Genomic DNA, 24491 nt, shown 5'->3' with positions numbered 1-24491 from the left:
AACCTATTAGTTTCTGCGGCTGAGCAATAGCGGTGCCTCTTTACGCGCCGCCCACCACTAAAGCGGGAGAATCAACCACCAGTTCTCCAGTCAGGCACCGTCGCTTCTAGCCCATCATGGGATGAACTGTCGGCGATCCAAGCCAGTCGATGTGATTGACGCTGCTGCTGCCAACAAATGAGATGCAGATCCTGCCTGAGCAATGATCAACGATCCAACACGCTACTCGAGATGGTGTCCCACAAACCGCTGTGACTGGTTCTGACGACCATGTTTTGAGCCTCGTGGGAAATTATCAGTTGATCACAGCTTGCTTAGCGCAGCAGGCGTTACTTGAATCAGGTTAGATGCAGCTGCATCATGCAGGATCGCCATTCCGTTTCATCCTGAGCTGTGTGCTTGTTGTCGCTTGCCTAAGGGGCCTATGTATATGATGGATGGACCTCCCCCAGGCAGGGGTCTTTTCTCGTTGGTTGAGTGAGTCGAGTCGTTGGCCTAGAGCTTCCAGCCTCTCTAAAGTTTTGGGGTGGTGAATATCAGCTGGCCTGTGTGTTACCGCGGTGCTTGTGGACATTCATTCTTTATCTTTCGTGTTTAACACTTATTGTTTCGCGACCCTTTCAGCTCCGTCGGTATCTGTGATGGAGCAACAGCTTTGAAGCTCGGACGGCGATGAGGCTGGCAATTGAACAAGCAGGATCCGTGTTCACTGGCTGGATTGCGTCCTGCTTGTCCTGTCTGCGCCCTGAAGGTGATATTCAGGGCTCACATCACCAGAAAGCAATGAAGTCGAACGGTATTTATTCCTCTCCTGACGGTATATGTTATCAACAGACTCTAATGTCTTGCAATTCAGGCGTCGAACGAGAGATGAGGATATGTCATAGTCAACCTCATCTCGTGCCTCCAATGAAGCTGGTGGTCTATGATGACCTTCCGAGCCCAGGTCCTCCGCCTCGGACCTCATCCTTTCCATCATGGATAACGGAGGGCAGAAGCATCGCCTCCCGAGCATCCAACAGGGCCAGCATGTCGTTCAAGCGGCAGTCCACCACCCCATTGAGGATCAGTGCACCGACAGACTTCAGAAGAGTCGAGACTTTCCAATCCTTTGCCTCCAGTCCAGCGGAGTTTCAACCGCTCGTGTTGAAGATTCACACACCGGGCAACCGCCTCTCAGATCTGCCAACCTTTGACGAATTTCTTCCACATGAGGACCGACGACGATCTCTTGCCTGGCCTGCAAAAGCAGTTGTCTCTCCTACTGACCCTTCACGTATTTCCCGCACTCGATCTCATCACCACTCTTCGTCATCTTTCCAGTTAGCCTGCAAACCCGTAGGATCAGGGTCCCGTCGATCTTCCCTTGCCAACTTGGAGCAGCTTCTGGACAGTCAATCTCCCATCACGAGCCCTGGGATACCTCATTTCTCAGCCCGTACCTCGACCGCCACCGGCCTCAGCGAGGCCTTGTTCTCACCAACACACTCCAGGCTGGAGTCTTCGGCTGGCTACGGGTCAATGCCCCAACGCCAACGCAGCGATATCATCTCGTCCATCGCGGTTCCCCCAAGACACCTCCCAAAACTCCCCTGCAGGACAGGCCGCTACCACCTCTTCCTACCGACAACTCCCCATCGTCAAAGGGAACAACTACATCCAATCCCTCATCCACCACCCTCTCCGAGAACGACATCCCAACCCCAACCCCAAACACCACCCCAACCCGCACCGGCCGCGTCGCGCAATGGCTCCTCCAAACAGGCAACAAAGCCTCTCCCCCTGTCTCCTGGAAACCCCGAGCCGAAAAGAGCGGGAGCGGAAGCGCAAGCGCAAGCGCAAACGCCTTCCGCATCCGCTCACGCACCCTCAGCGGCTCAACGGCCGTCTCTTCCGCACCAAGCACAACAATCACCACGGGCTTAGGTCCAAGGACGCCCCCATCACGGGGCACCCAAGACCGCAATCCCGCTCTACCATCCGAAAAGGACCTCGAGGCCTTTCCGTCGCGGGCCCTCTTCTCACACACCCCGCCAGCCCTCTCATCCACAACCATGTCCATCCCCGACGACAGACCCTACCCCACCATCTACGAAGGCCAGCAACAGCAATTCGCGTACAGCGAGTTGGAGTACTACTCGAGTCCCAATCACCGCCAATCGACCATCGGCCTGGCCTTTTGATTTCTGCATCATCCTGTCATTCATTTCATAGTGCTCTATGCAATGCACTGCACACGTTATCGTGGTGTGCTCGAGGCACCTGCCAGTGCCAGACGCATGTGCCTTGCATGCAGGATTCGATCATGTCGATAGATATTTCCCGCTTTTCTCTTGTTTTGCAGCTTCTGTATGTGTGATGATTCCCCTTGCGTAAATGTGCGTGCCTGCAGCATTCGGTCTGCAGGACGGGTTAGCCTTGCGCTTTCCCTCGTTGGTCGGGAAGTGACTGGATAATAATATATCTTTACATTCGATCGTGCCCATGGATGATTGCTATCTGTCGTAGGCTACCTGTAGTATATGAAGCAGGGTGTATGGAGTACCAGAAAAGCAGTCACTTGGTATTCTGTCTACACTTCAAGGTCTTGGGATATCCGTGTGCATCAAGGTATAAAAAAAAGGATCCAACATCAGGCAGTCAAACAGAACCAGTCTCCAACTCCATGATGGAGTAGAAAGCAGATTGAGACAGAGAAAGACCAGACATGCAAACACCTCCATACACCATCATTCCACTTGGTATCATATATTGAATGTTTGAACGAAGATTCGACCCTCCAATGTGTTTCCCATGTAAAAGACAAAATCGGCATTGCCGTCTCTTCACACACCCCGGAATAAGCACGAAAACAAGAAACGCAAACATCTCGCACGCAGACTAATCAATAAAAAAGCAGAAAGGCTGGTTTAGGGAAAGAAGACGCAGGAGTAAAACGTCTTTCAATTCAGAACAGAGCAGCCAATGCTCTTTTTTTGTCCTACACGAAATCTCCTGACGATTCCTCTTGCATGCTGTCTGTGGTATCAAATGGGAACGAAACCGAAAACAGGAAAAACAAAACCGCTGAAAACAAACTTCTCGAAACAGCAGATCAAGTGCCTTGGGGTATAGTGCTGCAAACTGATATCTTGATTTAACGCGGTGGCCCAATAGGAGCCGGGTATCCAGAAGTAGAATTGGAAGTACTAGGACGACCACTATCAAAAGACGCGCGGGGATCATGCTTGGGAGTCATGTCGCCTGGCGCGGTACCGAACGGAAATTTAGTATCAAAACGTGCTGGCCAACCGTTTGTGCTGCTGCTGTGGCTGTGGGAACTGCCAAGGACAGGCAAGTCGTCCTCGGGCAGATTCACCCCCGAGTCATTCCATGGGTTGCGGTAGCCACTGTCTCGGGACTCCATGGAAACAAGAGAGGCCTTTGACGCATTGCTGGATGCATGTTTGAAGAACGAACCGGGAGAGGCGGAATGGTTCTTACGACCAATGAAAGAAGAGAACGAGGAGATGCTGCCGGGCTTCCGAAGCCTCTCGAAAATCGATCCACGCTCGCTCGTCTCATCGGGGAAGTTGGGCCGGGTGGGGGAGTCGGTAACAATGGGAGTGGGAGCATGCTGCAATAGCTTCGAGTCGAAGAACGGGAGGGACTCTTCAAACGAGTCGGACTTGGGCCGCGGGATCGCACCTTTGACCGTGGTCGCATCGAGGCCATGGGCGACAAGTCGGGAGATCAAGAAGTCGATGGCATCCTTGAGCCCACCGGCGTTGTTGCGCGTGTACCCGAGCACAACACGGTCCTCGGGAGCGAAAGTCGAGGAAGCCGAACCAGTCTCGGAGATTGGCGACTCGGGATTTGCGTCCACCGAAGTATCAACTTCGTATTGCTCTTTCAACTTGCAGCAGACATCCTCACGGAACTCGGGAGATCTGAAGAAGTCACGCAATTCCTGAGAGCTCTGGAAAAGAAGTTCGTGACTCTCAGGCACCATTCCCAGCAAGGCATCAACGGCCTGAGGGACCTGATACTCGGGTCCAGAAATGGTCACGACATCGCTAGCGAGCTCCGTGCTAGGGAACTCGATCTTGCAATTCCACTTCTTCTCGAGTTCATCGATCTCGGTCATGCGGGCAAGCAGTTCACGGTGGTACAAGCGATTGATGACAACACGCTCAGAAACGTATTCGGCATCCTGGATAGCTATTAGAAGGCCAACCTTTAACGGGCTTGGACGACAAGGTCGAGCACTTACAACTTTCTCAACCATGTCCATGATTTCCTGCTTGACCAGATCGAGAGACTGGGCATTACGAGCTGGCGTCCGGCAGATGACATTGTCAACCTTGATGTCATCATCTTCCTTGCCCATACCGCCGCGGTCCATAGCGTTGGAAAATTTGACGAAGACGGAATATTTCTTCATGATGCGTTGAATGTGCTGTCCGCCGATTCCGATGATCCGCTTGTGGTACTGATCCGGCACATGGAAAGAGATGGAAGCAGGCATTTCCTGCTCGACAAGATCAAGACCGTTCTTCGTGGACTCATATTGATTGCCACAGACGTCGATGTAGAAGTTGTACTCGTTGAAGCCATCGAATATGATTTGAACGTTGCCTGAACAAGGTCAGTGAGACGTTGCAAACAGTGTGTTGAAACGGTCAAAAAGACTTACTCTGGCCCATGATTTTATTGATCTTGCCGTTCTTCTTTCCACTGACAAACTCCTTGTGCTCATTTGCAAGCTCAATCTTGACGCGCATTTGGTATTGGCTTCGCTTCACAAATGGAATTTGGTTGACAACCATCATTGCGGATTTCACCGCGTCGTCCGACCCATTGATGGTGAAAGTCAGGTTGTCAAAGCTGACTTCGGCGCCCGAATTGGTGCAGATGTCAGACAACATTGTGCGGATGTCCGCGGCTGAAGGAGCGCGGAAGCCGCCTTGGGAAGGGTCAGGCATGATGATCCACCACGAAGCACTGTAGAATTGACCGGCCTACACAATTTGTCAGAAAGTGAATCAAATGGGGGGGGGGCAGAGATTGTATGGCTCGACGCACCAGAGCCATTATCTCCCGCACAGTGCGCTCAACGTGCAGTACCTCGGTGCCCTGAATACGCACAAGGCCCCGTTGACTGCCGAGTTGCGGGAAGAGAACATAGGAACCGTTCATTTCCATCACCTTCCGGACTTTGTCGAGGCGGTCAAGCAGAATGTTGTCAATCTTGTTGGAATTGACGATGACATCCTTGACGTAGATCTTGACTCCCATCACCAACTCGCGCAACTTCTGTTTGGCACGAGCAATCTGTTCCTGGGTATCACCCGTAATGTACACCTCATCCTCACTGCGGCGATGGGCACCTGGAGGAGTGTAGCCGAAAATCCGTGGGAAGGGTGGGGGGAAGTAAATTGCCGTGCCGGTAGCCGCTTCGATGAGCTTGATGTTCTTGCGCGTCCGACCGCAGACCAAAGTGTGCATGGTCAACTCCAATCTCATGGCATCCACATGACGTTTCAGCTAGCGATGCATTAGTGCCCAAGATCAAGCTGATTGGAGAGAGGAAACATACAATTTGGTCAATCATGATCAAGACTCTGGTCTTGGCATGCTCAGCACTCTCCATGTCACCGTAGATGGAAACCCGGAATCGATGATCCAGCCCATTGTCCGAAGCGTATCCATAGGATGAAACCACCGAACTGTCCGAATCACGAAACTTGGGGCTCAGCAGGAAAATGTCGGTGCCCGTGTAGGCGGCCAAGGTATCCAGGTGTTCCAGAACACTCGATCGAACGCCCTTGGTCGATCCATCCATAATGAGATGTATGTCCACGTCGACGGTCGCGCAGCGCTGAGGATAGATAAAGGTTAGCGAATATTACCACTGCTAGATATGATGCTCTGCAGCGAAAGCTCGTTTCATACCAGTAGAATGGGTGTCTCATTGAGAATTTTTGCCCGCATCTTGCGCACAGTTTCTCCGTCACCCGTGATGCAGACGTTGGTCACCAAGCCTTGAGGTCGCCTCTGCAATGATGAAACCGACTTGGGTTCTGAAGACGTAACCACCGCTTCAACCCGACCGTTACTCGACTCCGTAATCTGACGGCACAATCTGCGAAGAGATTCGACGTTGCTGGCGTGGACAGGTAGGTTGTAGACCGGGGTTCCTTCCGGGGTGCCTTCAGGAAAAGACCAGCGCTGAAGGGCGCCGGGACTCGCATGAATCACATCATCGATATCGGGACCGGCGAGGGTGGAGGAGAATGGGACATTGAAGGACATGTTGACCGTGGGATCGATTCCAGTGGGAGGAGTCATAGGAGGAGCGCCGTGCGGCCGCCGAAGAGTGTGGGAGGTCATGTCAGTATGAGGTCTGGACATGCCAAAGGTAGGCGTCATCCGCTCCCAGCCATGACGGGCCTGGCCCGTAAAATTGGAGATCTTGTGCATGACACAAGAATAGATCGAATCTCTGACCCCTTGAACAAGTCGAGGGGAAAGAGAGGAGAGGGAGCAGAAGGAGGGAGATGGCGGAAGTTGATCCGGGAGGAATTTGGTGAAGAGAAAGGAGAGGACGATCGATCTCAAGAAGGATGAAGCCGCCGTTCTCGACAGGGATGATTGGGGGAGGGCGGCGTCGGATGGAATGGTGTTGGTGGACAAGGGCGTTATGGAGCCGGAATGGTGGGAAAAGGCAAGCAATTCGACCAACGAGACAAGGGTATCGAAGTGGGGAGATAAGGAAGATGAAGAGAAAAGGAAAGAAAAAGAAGAGGGAAAAAAAAGGAAAAGGAAAGAAAAAGGCCAAAGGGTGATGTGTCAATGAAGAGAAGATAATAGATGGGAAAGTGGAGGAGTAAGAGGAAGAGAAGTGAGGAAGTGAGAATGTGAGTAAGAAGGAAGAGTGAGAGAGACGAGAGACAGAGAGACAGCTCTGGGCGCTGAAGGTATTTTCCTCGAACGGTCTGGGTTGGCTGAATTCAGGTTCCTTCGGTGGTCTACGGCGGACTGGGAACGGGTCTTACTTGGTCTTCGACTCTCCTTGAAGATTCTTCCGATGACAGCAGTATTTTAGTAGATAGTAAATAAAGAAACTACTAGATAGAGTTGAACAATTGAGTTGAGCTACTCTATTCATCTGATCTGACTCTCTTCACAGAATTGCTATCATTCTCAGCCCAGTGGCCTTGTCTTACCTTAAGGCGGAAGATGCGGGTCAAAGGTCTGGTCCAGTGTCTAGACTACTACTGGCTCAGGACAAAGTACGGTTTGATCACCGACAAAGCAATTATAATCATCATGATGATGATGATTGTAGACTGTCGTTGACTCGTTCCGGTCAATATGGCTACAATAGTGACGATGATAATGATTTCTAAGTCCTTGAGGTCTCAAGGTTCCTGCTTTTGGAGAGGAAGCAGACAGCCTATCTATATCCTCAGACACCTCATAGTGCCTTCCGTTGCTCTGATACTTGGTTTCAAGGCAATCCTCTCTTGTCTCACATACACAAGTCTTCAAAACAGCGAATATGTAAAATCCCGCAAGAAGAGATCAACAGAGCCATACTGATCTGGGAGAAAGGTGTGGCTGTACAATTATGGGCTGTCATCTCTTGCTCTTCTCGCATTCGTCTTTCCTGCACCGCCCACACGCTATTCCCTTTCGCGGTTTCCAAGCGAAAATGGCAGTCACGTGCATTTCTTAGCAACAGCTGAGGTCACAGCTCAACCAAACGGAGTCTGCACTCCGCACAGCATGCTTGCTGTGTTATGACCACATCCTCTCAACCACATGTGAGGATAGCTTTCCGTAGGTCAACGACCGATCAATCAGTCTTCATGTCACAGAACTGGTCCAATTACCAAGGAAGTCATGTCAGTGCACGCGAGTTCCTACCTCGCCTGGTTGTTCCGGCCCTCGAGTCGAGCGAATTGAATTTTGCTCGGGAATTGAAGGAATCCCTTGTTCATAATGATCTGTTTGTGTTTACCTGGCCGATTTTATACAGGACTGGGGTACTATTGTCGACTCATCAGCCGGTAATACATGATTTGCCACTCGAACATGCCACAATGCGTGATCCTCAAGGGACGGTATGGAAGTGGGCCTAATCCCTCTCTTACAGCGTATTCGATTTCCATAACCACCGGGACCATTTCTTTCTGTCGGAAGAGGTATTGAGATCTGGTCAACAATTACCTCTCTAGGGTAGTTTCTTCAAGTACGGTATACGAGGCCTTGCGTCACCAGTTCCCATCCATCTCATCATTATTACTGTCGATGCAAGTACTTGGTTACTCCACCCGGAACTCCCAAGAGGAGCCCAAATCAGGACATCAGCAGTATGGTGCATGAGATACCTCTCTACCCCGTACTTCCAAGAGGGCAGCGAAGATTCGGGAATTTACGATCCTGTTTCCTGTTCTCCATAATCATCAGCAAGTGTCATGGTCATCTCCCCTACACTTTTTCCTGATCAAGTAGCACCACGGATCTACCTGAAGAATGCCAATCATATCAATGAAACTCGACCACTCTAACTCAATCGAAGCCAAGGGGCCTGTAGCCCGCAAGTGGAGAGGATGCCTCCGTGGCATCCCCAGCAGGTATGTCTCTCAAAGGTATGTTTGGGCACCATCAAAGCAACCATCGCTTTTCACCAAGATAGCCCTTCGTACTTTGACCATGTGTCAACGACAAGAGATCCATATTAATTAGTATATCTGTAAGGAAAAATATCAATCCAAGTCCTTCATCGACCTAAAATCAACGACGTCATCGTTGCTAGTGCTAGTTGTGGGTCTGTCTCACAACAGAGCAGACCAGATAGGTCCTGTCTCTGTACTCTGGACATCATAAAGCAAGTATCTCCCATAGAGTAGGTAACTCTAACTGCACTTTACGCCCAAGGAACCGAACAAACGGGCACATGCGCATCAACCAACTGGAATCAATCCCGCTATTTATTCCCCGGATGATGTCTCATCACTCCCCTGGTAGGTAGCCCTGCAGCCCTGCGTCCGAGCCACGCTGCATATATATCCCGTCTGCTTTCCATCCATTCTAGCGATCATCTACAGGTATATTCCGAGCAAACATACCTTAACCTTATCCATGGTTAGAACCTTCATTAACCCAGTGGAATCCACAAGACTAGAACCTACTTCTAGGGGTCCTGACCATTGGATGCGCACTGCCCAATAAACGCCATGATTAACGCATAAAGATCTGGATTCTGCCTGTTGATTCTCACCGATTCAGAGGCCGCTAAAGCGTCTGGACTTTTTTAGTTAGTCCAGAGGAGCTGCATCCTGCCTACTTTAATGGTCGAAATGTGCATGCAACGCGCAGCATGGATGTATGCTGTGGTGCTTGAAGCATGCACAGATGTGGTCTGAGCTACAGGCTAGCTCTGGGACCGTTCCCTTTAACTGCAAATATCTAACCACTACCACCACCACCACTCCTCCAATTATCCTTGCAGATGATGAGCCTCCGTGTTTTGGAAAATATCATGTCATTCCTTCTATTACTGTAGTGGTATTTCTGATGCAAGGATGGTTTACTGGAATGATCTTCGAATGCCCTTTCATGTTCATTGTGAAGGAGAGTACATTAGAGCCTTAGTTAGATAACTTGTGATGATTACTCCATACATGCAAATGAATCGACCCAGTGCTGGGCTCAATAACGCTGGGAAACCCGATGAACGGTCTCTCTCCCATCGAGGACCACTCGCTCCGGCTCCCCTTCATAGTATCTTTCCTCTCTCGCCAGAGGGCGTGGCGCAACATAAACAGGTCGCTCGATATATTCTCTTGGCCGCCGAGCGTCATCGTCTACATAAACACTTACATCTCGTTCGGCTGGGCGGACGCTTCCCATCCGCGGGATCATCTCCCGAGGCTCCTCATATCGACTAGCAGGAGGGCGGACACTTGGCATCCTGATGATTCTCTCACGCGGGAGATCCGCCTCGTCAACGTAGGTCGCACGAGATGCAGGATACCCGGCAACTTGAACGCTACTGCTGCGTGGGTAAGGCTCTCTGTCGTCAACCAGTGGCGCGACGTAGCTGCGCCTTTCGCTCGGGGCGGGCCGCGGGTATTCCGTCACCCGTCGATAAGCTGCTGGCGGCGGCGGCATTTCCTGCACGTATCTCCGGCCACCATATGGATCCTCAACAACGGAGACTGCTCGAACACTACCACCAGGACGTATCGGTGCTGCGCCGTCATCGTAGACCTCGCCTCGCGGGATTATTCGACCTGGGGGTGGAGGCATTGCCTGCATTCTTGGCGGTGGAGTCCTCTCACGATAGTGATTTCCATGCTCGTCTATCAAGATCCGCCGTGGAGGTGCCGTCGCACTTCCTTCGATCCAGGCCTCTTGGTAGCGCGGCGATGTCGGCGACCCAACTGTCGGGGCGTAGTGTCTGGCGTAAGCTTGGGGCGGTTCGTCATAATACCTGACTCTTTCTTGCGGAGGACGCTCCACAATAGCGTAGGATGCAGCGCGCAGCGAGCGAGAGCTGGGTCGCTCAATGTACTCCCGAGCATACTCAGGTTGCCGAGCCTGGTGTAAGCTTGCGACCCTCCGTAGATCTTGGTCATCGCGTACCGGGCGCCGAACACTAAGCCTCGAAACCGTTCTTGGGTATGCGGCTTCAACATGAGCTTCATGATAAGGGTCGAGCTCATATGCAGGCTCCCGCACCGGCTCGATTCTCTCGTACACTGGTGTATAGGGAGGACGAGGCGAGGCAATGTCAATATAGATCGGCCTTTCTTGAGGCTGGATTGTGGGTGCCGTGTCAGCAAAAGGCGGCGGCGAGACAGGCTCTTCCTTGATATATGCCTCGGTACTGCCACCTGCTTGCGGTCTGTAAGAGACTGGGCCGGGTCGGCTTCTGTCTTCCTGTAATCTCCTACGTTTCCTCGGCATCAACTGCTGGGGCGGAATTTCAGGACTGGCAGCCCGAAGATCCTGTCTCGCATGCTGCATCCGGTTAGAGCTGTGGTCTACTGGTGGGACTTTGGGGTGATGGATGGTGGGAACCTTAGCTATGGCCAGAGGGGAGACTCTTGACGGCTGCGGGGCCGCAGGAGAAGTGATATGATTGCGCACAACCCTCACGTTATCCCTAGGTGATACTGTTTTGCGACGATTTTGATGGGGACGAGGAGGCTCCTGGTCTCGTCCACCGCGCTTGTCCGTATGTGGTTGTCTCTGCTCGATCGGTTGTGGAAGGTCCGCGGTTTCCATAGGCGGTATGCCTGGAGCGGGAGGCGAATACTCGGGCTCCTCGAAAGCATCCGCCTGCTGTTGAATGGCCTGCAAGTTGTTGTTCGTGGGATCTACCTGAGCCTGCTGGGACTGCCTTGGACGGTCTGCAACCGGGTAAGTATCTTGCATTTCCTGATCCGATGTAGGTCTGTTGAGGGCTTCAAGCCGTTGCAACTCATCTGAGTAATTCTCTACTGGAGCTTCAGTAGCAACTTCCTCTGAATTAGAAAGAGGCGCCGAAGATGGCTTCTGCTGGATCGGAGAGTCAGGGGCTCTACTGGAGTCGAAGGATTCATCATACGAGTCACTGGGGGCTTCCATGCCATTGGGCCCAGGGACATCGATGGATGGTGAAGGTGGAACCAGCTCAAAGGCCTTGTTTAAAACTTCCGAGACATCAAAGTCTGGCTTCGCGTCCTGCATGGCGGCCCGCTGCCGGGACTCTTGCTTCTTTTGTTCCAGCTGCTCTCGTAACGCCCTTTCCACTCTCTGTCGTTGCAACTGCAATTCCGCTCTAACTAGATCATCGGATTTGGTCAAGAAGATCGGATCAATCTCCGACGTAGGTTTGGGAACAATACGCGTAGACTGAGGCGCGCTGGTCACACCAGATGACGCATTGTTTTTGAGGGTCTGCGCACTCGCGACTCCTGCAGCTGCTGGCTTGGACTGTGATGGATTACCCTGGAAAGGAATCTGACCGCCAGCAGTCTTTACCTGAGCTTGTCTTGTTGGGGTAGGGGGATTAGGGGCATTTCGAGACGCGGTCTTGCGCACAAATTGCTGGGGAACTTTCAACCTAGGGTGAGCACCAGTAAAGATGTCGTCGCTAATTTTCAGAATCTTCTCATATTCCTTCATCTGCTCACTTTCCGGTAAGCTAGCTGATATAGCCGCAGCTTGGAGTTGAGCTGTCCCGGGAGTTGCCATAATGCTGAAGCTCCACGGGCGGGAGGTTTGGCTTATGGGAGTAATTTATATCGATACTTGGAGCACCTGTAAATCCAAAAGCCCTTTTAAACCTAGTTCACCTGTGATGAGTTGATCACTCTATCGACAGGAAACATGGAAGGTTGGGAGCAGGAAAGTCGGGTGTATTTTCGCCTTTGACGTGGTCAAGGGAGAATGAAAAAAAATAGCAGAATGCAAGCTTCCAAGTCCGAACGAGTTACTGTAAGCTACGCTAGGCTCACTAAGGAGTAGTAAGGGTAGTCCGTGAGTCCGTGACCGGGGGCGGTCAATGCTAAGCTCTGTACGGAATTACAATGCGGGCGGTTGATCCCGCGGATTCAGGCTGTATGGGTTCATGAAGTTGTGAATCATAGTGGGGTTACTCTGCTTTCTCCTTCATCTATGACTCCTTTTGATGTTATGTACTTATCGCATATGCCACAGAATCCAACCTAGGTTTACACTTCCCTCATCTTTCTCTTATAGACCCTTTATCTCTCACAGTGATATCATCCACCGGCGGAGAACAATGGCGACTGCAGAATGTCCCACTGGCGCAGTACCTGATCCTGATCCAAGGCCAGTTTTCTTCTTTGACATAGATAATTGTGTATGTATATGCATCGCTCTTTTGCTCTGTTGCATTTTCGCAAATCCCAAGCTAACCAGAAGTCATGTGCAGCTCTATTCGCGAGGTCAGGAGCCCCGCCGACTCGCGCGCTCTGACGAGGACTGACATGGCCAGCGCAGAATGCAACATCCATGATGAGATGCAGAAATTGATCCGTTAGTTGCCTCAAAACCTCCTCGGCACCGCACTCGGCCAAGAACCCGTCTAACCTTGTCACCATCGCAGACCAGTTCTTCGTCAAGCACCTCTCCCTCTCCGCTGAAGACGCCCACATGCTCCACCAGAAATACTACAAGGAGTACGGTCTTGCGATTCAGGGCCTGACACGTCACCACACCATTGAACCCCTTGAATTCAATCGTGAAGTCGATGATGCCCTCCCCTTAGACAAAATCCTCAAACCGGATCCCAAATTGCGCAAGTTACTCGAGGACATCGACAAGTCCAAAGTGAAGCTGTGGCTGCTCACAAACGCTTACATCACACATGCCCAACGTGTCATCAAGTTGTTGAAGGTGGATGATCTGTTCGAAGGCATCACATTCTGCGACTATTCGCGGCCTCCGCTCATCTGCAAGCCATCCCAGGACATGTATGAGAAGGCGGAGATTGAAGCCAGGGTGCCGAGCACGGAGCAGTGCTACTTTGTTGGTATGTTTTTCTTTCGTCCTTTGACCTTCTCTCGGTATTATGCTGATAATCGGCAGATGACTCGCACTTGAATTGCAAACACGCCGCGGAACGTGGCTGGACTACTGTCCACCTCGTCGAACCGACGCTCCCGGTACCTCGGGTTCCGGCCTCACAATACATGATTCGAAGCCTTGAGGAGTTGCGGACACTGTTCCCACAGTTCTTTAAGGCTAATGTCGCATGATAGATAACTTGACAGACGTTTGTTCATAGAAAGGGTAGTTTGTATCATGTTAGATTAATGAATATATACGAAGCTTCTGCCATTAGGCTCGCAATGGCGGACTCTGTTGCGGCAGTTGATTATAGGTTCTTCTTTCTGATTCTTCTTACTTGTAAAGCCACTTTTAATCGCGTATGAGGGGAACCAACAGGCTAAGTAACACTATAACTCGAATCACCACCGTTTCTCTTGGCAAAGACTGGTATGGCAGCCTAGAGGTTGCCAGGCACCCTCTCACACAGCATCATGATCACCATTTCATTTTGTTAACTTCTTTTCTTCTTACCCCTTCCCCGTTAACCCACCATCCAGGCTTTAAGCATGGCACACACAACACGACCATCTGCCCCTGACGCAGATGAAATCATGCGCCTGGCAGTAGAACGATTCCGCACCAAAATGGAGTCCTCTAACCGGCAATTCCTCCAAGACCGGATCGACGAAATCGAAGCCATGAAGCTCCCCACCGAAGAAGAAAAACTGGAAAAGATGCGCCCCTACTGGCGCAGTAATTTAGGAATCAAGGGCGAGGATCCCTGGAATGATTGCGCCCCAGTAGGCCCAGTCCGGCAATCTGGCGAGGAGAGAAATATCACTCGATTGGCGGACGTTAAAACGCTATACCACCAGTATATGGATGGCATCCAGCCCCCAACGCTGGTATCAGAGGAGTGGCGTCAGATGTATCTGGAGCCCGTCCAAAGCGTGTGCAATGAGGCGGCCTTTCGCGAAGAGCAGGAAGAGAAGTTCGAAATCCCGCTCTGCCACGAGCTGGGTTCCTTTATCAAGTATGCCGATGGTGTCCAGGATCCAGATTTCCGGCGCTCGGGCATCGCCCCTTTCGAACCTGTTTTCGTATCAGAGACCAAGGACTATGCCTTGAAGGATCACCCGACGGTACTTGCATTGCCGCCCCCTGATATCAACGTGGCCCGAGAAGCGCTGAAAGATTATCTGCAATATTACCTGTGTGACGAAAACTTCATTGACGGGATTGTCGATGAAGACTTGGAAGTGAGAGTCGGTTTCTTGACCGGCACTGGCTGCCGGTGTGGACATGATGAATGGCACAGTGCCTATCTCTACTGTCGCCGGTTCGTGGAGGACTCTAATCCAAGCCACAAGGACTGGGCGTGGCGGGTGGTCGTTTTCCACGCCGACGGTGAGAACCCCACTGAACTAAACGGGCGGTACCCAAGATTCGATTCCATCCCTGAGTTTCTGGAATGGTATAGCTCCTGGCTGGAACATGCAGATCTAGATCAAATTCGGAAGGACGTCATGAAACCTGAGTATGATAGTGATGAGGATCGGTAGCCAGCTTATGGATTCGTTTACAATGGGTAGTCAATCCATTCCATGTAGCATGGGATATGTGCAAAGGAGAAACCCCTCTGAGTTACTGCTCAGTGCTCATCTATCTGCCTCCTTCCTCATCACTCAGTGCTCTCAAGTTCTTACCATCTCCGGCAGCGTTTTCACTAGCAGGATTCTTGGATACTCCTTCGGCCTCCTCCTTGCCATTGCGCCATTCAATGCCCAAGTTGCCAATGACAGAAAGACAAGCAAAGACGGGAGCAACCAAAAAGCATAGCCGCAGTGAGGAATTGTAAGCACTCAGCACAGCAGCGTGGAACTGAGACGGAATGGTCTTGAAGAGACCAGTGGTACCAGCGCTCCCAATGTTCTCGGGACTGATGCTGATGCCAGAGATGCGGGCAAAACGGGTAGCCAGACCTTGGTGGAGAACGTTCTGGTCAACCGAGACAAATATGGTACGGAAGACCATCTGACCGAAAAGCGTGAGGAAAGCGCCGATGGCCACTTCTTTGCGAGGGAGTACCGTCTGCGCAGCGAAGCGGGGCGCCTGGAGGCAACAGCCCAAGCCGAGGCCATACACGATCTGGTAGCCGATCCATTGGCTGGTCGTTGCGCTGACTTTGAGCATGCTGAGAAGGCCGGCGCCGACTGATACACTGCATGTGCCAGCGATCAGGAACGGCGTGTAATAGCCCACTTGAGCCATTCCCACGCCGCTGACAATGGATGAAACAACCATGGCAATCACCAGAGGCAGCAGGTGGATGCTACTCTCGATGGCGGAGTCACCTTTCACCGACTGGAACCAGATGGGGAGATAGTAGACTGGTGCTCTCCTATCAGCAAAAGATAGGCCGTTCAGTACGAGCCTGCCTCGTTTGACGCGTGGAATTCATTGGCGATGGACGGTGTGACAGTTGAGATGATTGGTCTATCCTGCAGGCCCTCCAAGTTGCAAGGAGAAGAAGTGTGAGAGCATTTAGACTGTACCAATGCAACTAGGAACATGGCGATATAGAGGGAGGTCTTCAGCAAGACCAGCCTAAGATCCGTAGGGTACTCGTGGTCATCAGGAGCTCTGGCGGAGTCATTGAAATCCCCTTCTTCTCCTGCTCCTGCGGGTTATCATTGCCCGAAGTTCCCATTGCGATTCAAAAGGATGGACTCGAACTCGATTATTGGTCTTCATTGAAAAAGCCTGGTTGTAACGAGTGTCAAGACTCTTAATATATATGGACAACATTTGACTCTTTTCGCGACGAACCGTGGTCCACAGTGGCGGACGTAGCCGGTATGCCGACAACCACATATTGTCTAGTTTACTTGGACGCGAGGGAAACGGCGCTTGTTTCGTTCTAAATCATCCTTTGTATGGAGAATAGCCATGATCCTCCCGCGATCTTCGGTCATCCTCCTGCGGGCCGGCATGAATCATGATCGTCCGTCCCACCCTCCGTCCGTTTGCCGTTCAAATCACGACCCTCCGCCTTCCGACGCTCTACTATCTGATGGATAGTAAAATCTCGCTGTCGATTTTCTACTCGAAGATTAAGGTAAGATGATAATAATGAAGCTCAGGGTGGATTTGATCCTGACTAGATCAATTGCGGAGCTAAACCAGGTACGGTTAGTCCAGTCAGATTTTGGACATACAACATCGACAATGCAAGTACCTGGCAAGAAGTGAATTGTAGCCATCGATAAATGTAAAGTACATAAGTTCATTTTGAGTCGAAATAAGAAAGGGTGCAAGAGCACAATTAAAAGAATGAAGTAGGCAATGAAGAAATCGTGGTAAGTAGAAATACAGCACACCGGCAAAATGCGCCAAGATGGCGTTGAAAGCCGATCAGAGAAACCAGCTCATAGCTGCCAATGCTGCCCCAGGGATCAAAATACTAGGGCATGGAACGGTAACGATACTCGCAGAGGATTTCTTATCCTCGTCCTTGTTGTTATTAGAGGCTGGAGCCGAATTGTTGCTGTTGCTGTTGCTGTCGCTGTTACTGTTGCTCGACGACACAGTCTTCTGTTTCTCAAAGCCACACAACCCAGAGTTATTGAGTTGCGCGACAGGGAAAAAGACCCTTGGTTCACCAGAGTCCATATCAACGGTCAGATTGCCGGCGTCGTTAGCAGTGAGCTTGGAGCAGCTCAGGACTTCCATGACCTCTGTCCCAGGCCCATACGCATCCTTTAACGCAAGCTGGTACTTGCCACCGTTCGAGCCCTGGTTTGAGAAGATTGAAACAATCTGCGCTCCCTCGGGGCCCTTCCTGGTAGCGTACGTGGAGTTGTCGGAATGAAGCTCTATGCTATGGTTGGTCACATAGCGGTTGTCGATGCTGATGGCGTGGTTTCGGAGCTTGTTCAGCGTTGCGGTGAGCTTGAATAGCGGGCCCGTGGTATCATAGTTCGTTGTCCAAAGGGCTGCTCGGTTGAAAGGCGTGTAGTTGCCCGGCATGTGCTGCTCTTGACCTTGGTATACTGATTGAAACTATTAGCACTGCCTGGGGAACCCCTTTGTCGTGTCGAGGAACGTACCTTGGGGGATGCCGTCTGAGAGAATATTGAAAGCCATCGCGTTTTTTGCCAGCTAATTTGTACCTGTTAGCGGGATATAAAATGCCCGGTGCAATCATCCAAACCTACGGTCGTGTCATTGGTCAGTGACGCAAAGCGAGGGAGATCGTGATTCTCCACGAATGTTTCCAGAAGCGTAAAATCCTTGCAATCTTTTTGCACGGCTCGGATACTTTCGGCGAGTCCAAGCATATTGCCTGCTGTGAAGGCTTGGATCAAGGCGTAATAGAGTGGATAATTCAGGACGCTAGAAACCAAATCTTCATATTTGCACACCAGGCTTGTGTCTCCGTTGCTGACTTCGCCTATCGTGAATAAACCAGCCGCCTTGGAGAAGCTGGAGACATAGTTGTCATCCATGTGCAGTGCAGCGTCAATGCGTAGTCCGTCAACAGAGTAATTGCCAACAAATTGCTTGATCCAATCTCCGATCATTGTGGTGACGGAGGTATCTTCCGTGTTCAGATCTGGCAGGGCAACCGTTTCCACGGCAAACCAGCAATTCTTGTACATTTTAGGATCAGTCCAGTCCGTGATGGCACAGAAAGGATGATAGTACTTCTCATCGTCAAAGGGAAAAAGCTGGGAATAGTCCATCTTCAGAGACGGGTCATCTTTCATGGAACCATTGACAGCTTGAGCCATATCATTGATCACAACATCAACAATTAGGTACATGTCTCGTCTATGGACCTCGCTCACTAATCTGTGAAGCTCATCTGCGGTCCCAAAGTGTTCATTGAGAGCATACAGATTCTTGGGCCAGTATCCATGGTATGCTTCGCCGTATTTGGTATTGTCCGGGACGTTTTCCACGACCGGCGAGATTTGAATGGCGGTGAATCCGAGGTCTTGGATGTAGTCGAGCTTGTCAATGATGCCAGTCCACGAGCCTCCACAGTACCTGTTAGGGTCACAAGGTGCGTCAGATGAGCCCTTTGGGCGAGCAAAGCGGTCTGTCATAACTTGCTACAAGGACGACACTGTCAGTACTTTGAGCCGAGACGGTCACGCTTCACGTTAGACCCATGTGATAATGCTCAAGGGAGACAAACGTAGATGGCTCTCTCAGCCCATTGCTGAGAAGATGGAGCATCAGCCGATGCGAGACTGACTAACGCAGACCAGATTGCACCATGATACAAAGACTGCCGCATTTTCGCGCTCCTGCTTTGCCAGTTCTGCTGATGACTTTGAGGGGCGAGCTTGTCAGGAAAGGAATGATACAACAGCGATGGATAAGTCAGAAAGAACACAACTGTGGGAAGCGCAGGAAGAGCTTCTCAAATTATATTGAGGACAACAGCTTATATAGAGCGGGGTTCCTACAAAGGGAAGGAGCAAGGGCTCGATGCCAGGAGAGAAGACATGTTTAATATACAGCAAGTCGCCTCAATGTAACCCTGCGATATTGACTTGACTCAACCAACAATTAGTCTAGTGCTCTAGTGAGTGCACGAGGGTATCCTAGCCACTGTTGTAATGGACTCTTGCCTGCTTGTGAAAGTGTGGATATCACGGCCAAGGCCCGAAAAGTGAGTTCGCCAGTCCAAGAGAACCCTTTTGAGGCTAAGTCTGGATTTTGCGAAATTGCCTACATGGTCCCTGACCAGCAGCTAAGCATCGCTTAGGGTGCATTTTGATAGCGTCCCACAGGGGTTCGACCGTTCGAGAGGAACGACTCCAAAACGAGTCATTCAGAGCCTGCCAGTGCCATGGTGTACCAAGGACGAAAGTCACTAAACCATTGATGCGCTTTCATAGCGAGTGGTCCGTTTCCACAATCGAACGGCCTGCAAGAAGTTGTGCTTTTCTGTGTCCTTTGGAGAAAGCTGCCAGACCAAGATGCGGCGCAGGAGGTGTTTCCCAAGTTGCCGCCTAACGATTCTGTTGACATTAGTTTTGTGGTAGAGAACTGAGCAGTAACTTCTTTCGGGTAGATTGCCCGAATGCGCCGCCGGATGATTCGCAGGGACGATGTAGTCTGCCTAGTCTACCCAGGAACTGCTCTGGAGTCGAAAGCACTAAGGAAATTGGACTGTGGACGCTCCGGCCACTTGCACTTTATGGTTTAGACGCTTTGGATAAGTGTGTCAGGGGCTGGTGCCTCAGGCCACACTTCCAACCAATCACGCGGCGTCGCGTCCTGAGGCTCAGGGAGCAACAAACACATCAACAACCGCATCTCCTCGGCCCTTAATCTAGGCCTGCAACCGGAGTTCTATTGGCCATTGATTGAGCAAGAGCTCTCGTTCCGAATGTTGTGCCATGTCTGAATTATTTATTGGCCATGTAGTCACTCTGACCGACGGTCGGCAGGCCACCGTCCGGTTTATTGGCACTACGCATTTTGCTGCCGGCGATTGGGTCGGTATTGAGCTGGATGAACCTACAGGGAAAAACGATGGCGCCGTTCAAGGAGAACGATATTTTGACTGTGAACCGGGCTATGGAATGTTTATACGGCCATCTGCTGTTGCCGCTATCGTTGAACAGCCTGTGCGGGAGACGAAACAACCTCCCAGGGGCGGCGCCAGTGCTCCAGCGAACAGAGGACGAGCGCAGACTGGTTCTACAACAAGCGGGATTGCCATGAAAAGACCCAGCGCTTTGCCTGCGAACAATGTCAAAAGACATAGCGTCAGTGCTGCGAGCCCGTCGCCAACTTCGCGGTCCGCATCTCAGCGGACGTCTAGGGTAAATTGGTCCATGCTTGCCAATGTTCTAGTGACTGCTAACATGTCGCAGGTGCAGTCGCCGCTAAAATCGCCGATCAAGTCTCCATCGACCCCCGCCGGTCCTGTTTCCTCGACTCGTTCGTCCATCAGTGGCCCATCGCGGCCGTCCGCAGTAAAAGCCCGCCCTCCGTCCGGACCAAAGACGTCGATGGGCCCTCCTCCGCCTCCCTCTGCCGCCGCTCGCCAATCTCGATCGTCTATATCAGGACCAGCCAGCAAGGCGGCCAGACCAAGTCTTCAAAGTGGACCAACATCTTCAGGACAGTTGAAGCGGCCTGCACTGCGCCCAACCGCTCCCAACAAGTCATCGGAGGAGACAGAAAGCCACACGAGTGCATATTCGGAGGATCCTGAGATAGATCCTAGAGATGCTGAGCCTGACATGGACGGAAACGAGGCTCCTACCCGCAAGACATCTGAAAAGGGACCAAGCTCGGCGCGCCCGGCCGGCGGCCGCCCTAGCCTCACGTCTTCCTCGCAACGGCAAGCACAAAACAATTCTGCCGCAGTCGCGAGGGAGCTTGATGAGATGAAGACAAAGCTCAGGGTCATGGAGAAGAAACGAGCGGAGGACCGAGAAAAGCTTAAAACTCTAGAGAAACTACAGTCAGAGAGGGATAAGTTCGAAGCCATCATCCAGAAGCTGCAAGCAAAGTACCAGCCGCAACAGCTTGAGATTGGAGAATTGCGCAAGAAACTAAAAGACACTGAGGCCAAGCTTGAGGAGGTTGAGCGTCTCCAAGCGGAGCATGAATCGATCCTGGAAATGGCAGCATTGGACCGTGAAATGGCCGAAGAGACAGCTGATGCGTTCAAGCACGAGTGTGCCGTGTTAAGGACGAGAGTTGAGGAGCTTGAACTCGAGCTGGATGTCCTAAGGGAGGAGAACGAGGAGCTGGGCCAGGTCATGACTCCTGAAGAGAAATCCAGCCATGGATGGCTCCAAATGGAAAAGACAAATGAGCGCCTCCGCGAAGCTTTGATTCGACTCCGGGACATGACCCAACAGCAGGAATCGGAGCTACGAGATCAGATCAAGGAACTCCAGCAGGATTTGGAGGATTATGCTGCGATTAAATCCCAGTACGAAGCAACGAAAGAGAAGCTGCTTGTATCTGAGAATAATGTCGAAGATCTCAAGCAGCAGCTGGAAACAGCACTCGGGGCTGAAGAGATGATAGAAGAGCTCGCGGACAAGAACATGCGATACCAGGAAGAGATCAACGAGCTCAAAGCTGCTATCGAAGACTTGGAGGCGTTGAAAGAGATCAACGATGAGCTTGAATACAACCACATCGAAACAGAAAAGCAACTGCAGGAAGAGATTGATTATCGAGAAAGCCTGTTCAACGAACAATGCCGAAAGATCTCTCAGCAAGATGAAGTCATTGAAGATCTAGAATACACTCTGGTCCGCTTTCGGGAGCTGGTCTCTACTTTACAAGGGGACCTGGAGGATATGCGAGCATCTCAGCAGATTTCAGAAGCCGAGGCGAACGATCTTACGACGCGGTCGCGAGCCATGATAGACTTGAATATGAAACTACAGGCGTCGATGGCCAAGACGCAGACAAAGACAATCGATATCGAACTAAACCGTATGAACGCAGAGGAAGCTATACAGCATCTATCCATTCTCAAACTTTATTTGCCGGACTATTTTGACGGAGAGCGAGACTCAGTACTCGCCCTTTTGCGCTTCAAGCGGGTCAGCTTCAAGGCCTCTCTGATGAACAACACCATACGTGAAAACATCTCTGAACAAGCTTCGATAGCGACAGCTCTCGATGACATATTCGTGGCCTACGACGTGCTTGAAAAGCTCATGTATATCTCGTCTCTGAGCGACCGGTTTGTCAACTATATCACAAGCTGCTCCGCGGAAAATTTCGAGAGCATCAAAGGAGCGTTGTTCGAGATGGAGCCAGTGGAGCGCACGTTGAATTTCTGGATGGAAGGCTTGAAGAAAAACGAACTGAACCTCAGAAAGTGCGCCGTGGAACTCCAAAGATCCATCGCTCTGCTTTCTCATCTAGCAGAGACCCTCCTTCCTACATCCCTCGAGGCTTTTGCGGATGAACTCTGCATGCGCTCATCGTTGACGCAGTCTTATATCGATCATACTGCAACTTGCATGGCACGTTTGAAGACATTGCTGCAGTCGAAGATTACGGTTCCAGAGGAAGGTGATGAGGAGTGCTCTTTGCTCTTCACCAAAGCGGATGGGTTCGTGTCCCAAGCTCGGGGGTTGAAAGTTGCCCTGGGCAAGGTTTGTCGTACGCTCGAAGACCTCAGATCGCGATCACTGTCTCTATCACGAGACGTTGCCGGCCCCTTCAAGAGCGCCGAAGAAGCTGCCAAGGAGCTCTCTGCTTTGGCACGTCAGCTTGGGGAGAACTTGGCGATTCTCATTAGCGATGAGACTCGGATCAAACCCTTGACTATCGAAGAGGCATCGAAGACGATGTCAGAAACCTCCACAGCTTATTGTCTACCGTCTGAAGGATCCGAAAACAATGACACCATGTCCCTACTCCATAGTCGATTACGTACTCTGAGTGGCCTCCTCGAGGAGCTGGACGCGGTCTCGTCCGATCTATCCATCACCACAGAGTTTGAGAGGCGCCCTGCCCCATGGATTGCAAGAGCTGCGGAGCTCAGGTCGAATAAGACAAACTCTCCAGACGCCGATGAGGAAATACGAAGGCTCAAGAACGAGATACATGAAGCGTCGACAGCGCTGGGGGTCAAGGACAAAACAATTGAGGAGCAAGCTCTTCGAGTAGAACTGGTAGAATCGAGAATGCGTGAGGCCACCAAGAAAGCATCCATGGTCAAGGACCTTGAAAGCAAGATCGAGGAGATGCAGGTGAAGCAAGCGGACCTTGAAGGGGTTATTGAGACACAACGCAAGGACCTGCAAGCCTTGGAAGCGGAGCGAGAGGAACTCAAGAATCGTCTTGAGCGGGTCAAACGACTCTCCGGTACAACAGGAGTCGGAACCACAACGGACGGTGTTGTCATCGATAACAGTCTCTCCTTGGCGGCCATGCGCGAGAACGAGGCTCTTCGCGCAGAAGTCGCCAGCCTACAAGCGGCTGTCCGCTTCCTTCGCGAAGAAAACCGACGCTCGAACATGCTCGACCCGTACTCGGTGCAACGGGCGGCGGATATGCACTCATGGCTCGACTTGCCGCTTACCAAACCACCCTCCGGCGCTCTGCATGACAAGGTCCAACAGACTGCATCCGAAAGCAGGGACGTCTTTGCTCATCTTCTCAAGCTGACGAAAGAATCCAACGTCCGCGATCTCAAGTCTACCATGTCCCAGAACAATGGCAACCGTGTCGGCTGGCGCCCATCGAAAGTCAAGCTCCGCTACCAGGTGCTACAACAGCGTGAGAACTACGAGCGCTGGGCAGAATGGAAAGATGACATCGTCCGCCACGAGCGGGAGCAGGATAGGTTGGCCGCCGCGAAGAAAGAGAGAATCTCTCGCGAACGCGCTCAGAAACATGCGTCGCGGAACTCGGTCTTTGGTGATTTCCCCAAGGGTCTGGGGCATGGCATGATGGGTGCCGCCTGGCAGATACTGGGCATGGAACATGGTGATCCCAAAGCGTTTGACCAGCCGATCGAGACTTCTCTGGCGCCTTCTTATTAACGTCTTTCATCTTTCAAGACTCTGCACTGAAGGATCCTTGTCTGTGGATGCGGACATCATCTTCTACAAAGTCTCTATAAGCGTTTCTCCCATTTTAAGTATCTCAACTACGTTTTGGACTTTCTTGGTTCTTGGTATACTAGCGTTAAATGCCACTTCCACAACTAGTTGATGACTCGCCAGATACCCCTTTCCAGATTCTACTTTATCCGACCACATCTCAGCGCATTCCTTTCAAAATCAGAATTATAGTTTGCCTTTGAGAACAGCTTCGCGTCACTTTCGCATATCGTTGCAATGATCATACCCCTAGCTGTCCACTGCTTCATGGTTACAACTCGTATATTTCAAGGCGTCCACATGTATACAAAGACGTCCCAAGTCAAT

The 24491-nt window shown here is 51.4% G+C and overlaps 8 protein-coding genes across 8 annotated transcripts; 4 read left to right on the top strand and 4 right to left on the bottom strand.

Annotated features, from left to right (window-relative positions):
- Positions 1 to 421: 421 nt before the first annotated feature.
- On the top strand, positions 422 to 2183 carry P174DRAFT_509201 (uncharacterized protein; the record flags this gene model as incomplete). The annotated part of the gene is made up of 3 exons (XM_024831527.1): positions 422 to 796; positions 857 to 1886; positions 1934 to 2183. The coding sequence occupies exons 1-3, from the start codon at positions 673 to 675 to the stop codon at positions 2181 to 2183; spliced, it is 1404 nt and encodes a 467-aa protein (XP_024687754.1). The 5' UTR covers positions 422 to 672.
- Positions 2184 to 3136: 953 nt separating this feature from the next.
- On the bottom strand, positions 3137 to 6462 carry P174DRAFT_427379 (KH domain protein; the record flags this gene model as incomplete). Its single annotated transcript, XM_024825430.1, has 5 exons — positions 3137 to 4617; positions 4676 to 5000; positions 5065 to 5526; positions 5579 to 5860; positions 5935 to 6462. 5 exons carry the CDS (start codon positions 6460 to 6462, stop codon positions 3137 to 3139), a joined length of 3078 nt encoding a protein of 1025 aa, XP_024687753.1.
- Positions 6463 to 9606: 3144 nt separating this feature from the next.
- P174DRAFT_437603 (uncharacterized protein) lies at positions 9607 to 12416 on the bottom strand. Its single transcript, XM_024826341.1, has 2 exons — positions 11074 to 12416; positions 9607 to 11013 (listed from the first exon to the last, which is right to left on the bottom strand). Exons 1-2 carry the CDS (start codon positions 12229 to 12231, stop codon positions 9700 to 9702), a joined length of 2472 nt encoding a protein of 823 aa, XP_024687752.1. The 5' UTR covers positions 12232 to 12416; the 3' UTR covers positions 9607 to 9699.
- Positions 12417 to 12926: 510 nt separating this feature from the next.
- Positions 12927 to 13901, top strand: P174DRAFT_447695 (putative pyrimidine 5'-nucleotidase; the record flags this gene model as incomplete). Its single annotated transcript, XM_024828692.1, has 3 exons — positions 12927 to 13038; positions 13109 to 13534; positions 13591 to 13901. The coding sequence occupies 3 exons, from the start codon at positions 12927 to 12929 to the stop codon at positions 13758 to 13760; spliced, it is 708 nt and encodes a 235-aa protein (XP_024687751.1). The 3' UTR covers positions 13761 to 13901.
- Positions 13902 to 14120: 219 nt separating this feature from the next.
- On the top strand, positions 14121 to 15116 carry P174DRAFT_456685 (uncharacterized protein; the record flags this gene model as incomplete). The annotated part of the gene is made up of 1 exon (XM_024829459.1): positions 14121 to 15116. One exon carries the CDS (start codon positions 14121 to 14123, stop codon positions 15114 to 15116), a length of 996 nt encoding a protein of 331 aa, XP_024687750.1.
- Positions 15117 to 15135: 19 nt separating this feature from the next.
- Positions 15136 to 15795, bottom strand: P174DRAFT_437600 (uncharacterized protein). The gene has a single exon (XM_024826340.1). The coding sequence runs from the start codon at positions 15745 to 15747 to the stop codon at positions 15217 to 15219; it is 531 nt and encodes a 176-aa protein (XP_024687749.1). The 5' UTR covers positions 15748 to 15795; the 3' UTR covers positions 15136 to 15216.
- A 1053-nt stretch (positions 15796 to 16848) lies between these two features.
- P174DRAFT_509197 (alpha-amylase) lies at positions 16849 to 18859 on the bottom strand (the record flags this gene model as incomplete). The annotated part of the gene is made up of 4 exons (XM_024831526.1): positions 16849 to 17606; positions 17664 to 17715; positions 17772 to 18671; positions 18758 to 18859. The coding sequence occupies 4 exons, from the start codon at positions 18857 to 18859 to the stop codon at positions 16969 to 16971; spliced, it is 1692 nt and encodes a 563-aa protein (XP_024687748.1). The 3' UTR covers positions 16849 to 16968.
- Positions 18860 to 19970: 1111 nt separating this feature from the next.
- Positions 19971 to 24104, top strand: P174DRAFT_456682 (putative dynactin; the record flags this gene model as incomplete). The annotated part of the gene is made up of 13 exons (XM_024829458.1): positions 19971 to 20635; positions 20657 to 20673; positions 20701 to 20772; positions 20800 to 21264; positions 21286 to 21824; positions 21867 to 21869; positions 21897 to 22121; positions 22146 to 22185; positions 22207 to 22238; positions 22263 to 22291; positions 22313 to 22429; positions 22451 to 22581; positions 22621 to 24104. 13 exons carry the CDS (start codon positions 19971 to 19973, stop codon positions 24102 to 24104), a joined length of 3819 nt encoding a protein of 1272 aa, XP_024687747.1.
- Between the last annotated feature and the right edge of the window lie 387 nt (positions 24105 to 24491).

Source organism: Aspergillus novofumigatus (genome assembly GCF_002847465.1).
Source record: "Aspergillus novofumigatus IBT 16806 chromosome Unknown P174scaffold_1, whole genome shotgun sequence".
In the NCBI taxonomy this organism is placed as follows: domain Eukaryota; kingdom Fungi; phylum Ascomycota; class Eurotiomycetes; order Eurotiales; family Aspergillaceae; genus Aspergillus; species Aspergillus novofumigatus.
The sequence above is the reverse complement of the archived record's forward strand: the minus strand, read 5'-3'. Positions and strand labels throughout refer to the sequence as shown.

Bases quoted from the DNA above. Each gene is read 5' to 3' on its own strand.
- P174DRAFT_437603 (XM_024826341.1), bottom strand. From the start codon at position 12,231: ATGGCAACTCCCGGGACAGCTCAACTCCAAGCTGCGGCTATATCAGCT. The intron at 11,014-11,073 runs GTTCCCACCATC...AACCGGATGCAG, and splicing joins CCCCTCTGGCCATAGCTAAG to CATGCGAGACAGGATCTTCG.
- P174DRAFT_437600 (XM_024826340.1), bottom strand. From the start codon at position 15,747: ATGCTCAAAGTCAGCGCAACGACCAGCCAATGGATCGGCTACCAGATC.